The sequence below is a fragment of the Phytophthora sojae genome (genome assembly GCF_000149755.1).
Source record: "Phytophthora sojae unplaced genomic scaffold PHYSOscaffold_9, whole genome shotgun sequence".
Classification (NCBI taxonomy): Eukaryota; Oomycota; class Peronosporomycetes; order Peronosporales; family Peronosporaceae; genus Phytophthora; species Phytophthora sojae.
The window spans coordinates 2,009,455-2,012,267 of NW_009258123.1; the positions used below are offsets into that span (position 1 = coordinate 2,009,455).

A 2,813-nucleotide genomic window follows, 5' to 3' on the forward strand; every position below is an offset into this window, starting at 1 on the left:
GCTTTCCCGCGCTGACATTTTTTTCCATGTCTTCGCTTTGACCAATCAAGACCTGTCTCCGAAAAATCGATGACAGTGATTGGCTGCCAAAGTTCAACAAGAAGTGTGATTGGTGGAATTAGTTCAAATCGATCCACTGTTGTTTGGTCGGCTTGCTCGGCTTGCTCCGAATCAAAATGACCTTCTCGCATCGGAGCTCATTTCCGATTTTGCAAGCTCGATCCCAAGTGTCCCTGGCTGACCACGCTCCGTTCTTCCGGTTTCCACGCCTCGAACGACGGTGGTACACATGTGCTGGCCGTACCCATCGTTTACGGCGCGTGGCTGCCCGTGATACTATGCACGCTGCGGTCAAGTCCAGCCTGCCAGTTCGCCCCTCACTCTCCAAGTCCAGCGTCGTTGGAGTCGCCACACGCTCAGCTCCTGTGTGTCGACGCATCTGCTGCTGCTGACCGCCTGTGCTACTTGACGCGCTGACCTCGGGACGCACCGGGCATGAAGTTGGACTCGCTGTCCGTCGTGTACCAACCCGACGACCACGTCCCGCACAACCGCCGCAACAGCGCATTTGTTGTCGATAACGCAGTGCTACTAGAACTGGCGCTGGGATGGTGTCGTTTGTCCCGTAGTCCCCAACTCTCCTCACGGCATTGCCGCCGGGTGTGGCTGTCAACCACGTTCAGCTGCGAGACGCCGAGATTCCGCTACAGGACCCCGAGATGGAGCGTCGGAGGCGGCACTGGACGACTGCCCACTAGACCTGCAGGTGGACGGCGTTCTCCCGCCCTTTTTCGCTTCCAGCGATCCTCATCGACGGACAACCGCACGTAGATGCCTCAGGAGGGAGCGGGGTGCCACCGGCGACAAAGATCAAGAGAGGCTACCGCTAGAAATGGAGCGTTCGAGTCCCATCGGGGGTCAAGATGGAGCCTGAAGTCGCCATGACGACGACGTCGCAAGCGCCCAATTTGCCCAGCGACAGGGACACGCAGGCGGCATTGGCACTTGGCAGCAGTGTATCTACGATGGGCGTCACCACTGTCGCCGTGTACCGTAGTTCGGACCGTCACTATGGGGCTTGCATGGGTCAACGTAACTGTGGAGACGATGCCGAAGCCGCTACAGCACTTACATTTGGTAGCAATACTGGAGTAAATCTAAGTACCGTATGTTACCGTTGAACGCTTTGAGTACTCGTACTATTCATGACTCTGTGTAATTACACTGTATTCATCCCGCACTCGATATCCGATGCATTTTGCACGGTACCTTGTCAGCACAGCTACGCTGCATTCCGCATGGCGGGCATTGAACCTGCACCGGTGGGTTCAAACTCCACCATACTAACATCACATACAACGATGAGTCGAACCACCCCATACAAAGCCTAGTACGTTCGGTCCCTTTGAACACTTCGAACATGGCCATACAAATAACAATATATTCGGTCCAATGGCTCAAGCGAGACCGATGCATGCAAACCAGTTAGAGATCTTTGCCGTGAAGGAGCCACTGGTACGCTAGCTGAGCTCGTCCACCACCACATACCCAATGCCACGAAAGCGGAAGCAGCGGTCGAGCACCTGCGAGCCCACAGCTAAGCGACAACAATCACGACGCTCGGGTCGTATCTCACCTTCAGCTCCCACCGGTCTAGGTACGATCCGTTGCTTACCTAGCGCTCGAGCAAGGTATCATATTGACGCGTGTCCACCGGCATACAGACCTCGCGGATGACCATGCGATGTTTGGATCTGTTTGGCGAGTTCTAAGTGCGGCTGGTTGGAATTCAAAGCGTCCAACAGGGCGAAGCTTGAGTGATCTGTACCGCTATATCCCTCCCGGTGATGACTCGAATGGAACAGAGGGTATCGACTATTTTCTGGGTGAACGAGCGCTTTTGGAGCACCTATCGGCGGACATTGGTAGTGGAGGATGGTGATACGGATGGTGCCCTGTCCAAGCGACCCGATGAGGAAATTGATGTCGCCCAAACCAACGTTTAATATATTTGGGCCTGGCGATGTTGGTCTCACGCGGCAGATGATGTACGTGTAGTAGCGCGGGAGTTCCTGGAGCGAGTGCAAACGACGTTGATTGTGAGAAAGCCGCGCTTCCGGGAGTAAGCTGTCACGAATCGGTGTTTGATGGTGCTGCCAGCACCTCTCAGGATTATGATGGTGCTGCATCTGCTGTATCTACACCGCCAACATCAGCGCGCGTCGTACCCGTACATGCAGCAGCTACGCGAGACCATTTACTCCAGCTAGATCACCACGCACCCACCGCATCGTCTGGTACATGTGCGCAATGTGCAGTCTGCAATATGGAGTGTTCAACCGAGCGCAGTTGTACCTGGTGCAAAAAATTTCTCCATCACTTCTGCTCTCATGATGTCTGCGTTTCGTTGAATATCCCAGACCCTAATGGTGGATTCGCCAAGGATTTTGGTGATAGCAGCTATTGCAGCACGCTTTGCTACACAAACGCTACAAAAATGAACTTGGTGGACCAAGGGAGAAGTGATGAACGACCCAATGCCCTACTTGACCTCCCCGCGAGTGTTTTGACGCCAAGTGTGGCTCCGTCGGAACCTGCAGAGACCAACGCCGCCACACATCCTGCTACAAATTGCTCGGGGGCAGCAAAACCTAAGCGAAAAAAGCGCGGTCCTGCCGAACAATCAGCTCCAAAGGCACCCCGAAGCGAAAACCAAGCTGCGCAACGGAAAACGAAAAGCAAGAAGGCACCTACCAAGGCCAGTAAACCCAAGGCTGTGGCAATGAAAGAAGATTTGATTCGCCGAGCACATG

At 54.5% G+C, this 2,813-nt stretch overlaps 1 protein-coding gene across 1 annotated transcript; it reads left to right on the top strand.

The window, feature by feature from the left end:
• Positions 1–495: 495 nt before the first annotated feature.
• PHYSODRAFT_338718 (hypothetical protein) lies at positions 496–758 on the top strand (the record flags this gene model as incomplete). Its single annotated transcript, XM_009536582.1, has 2 exons — positions 496–585; positions 630–758. The coding sequence occupies 2 exons, from the start codon at positions 496–498 to the stop codon at positions 756–758; spliced, it is 219 nt and encodes a 72-aa protein (XP_009534877.1).
• Between the last annotated feature and the right edge of the window lie 2,055 nt (positions 759–2,813).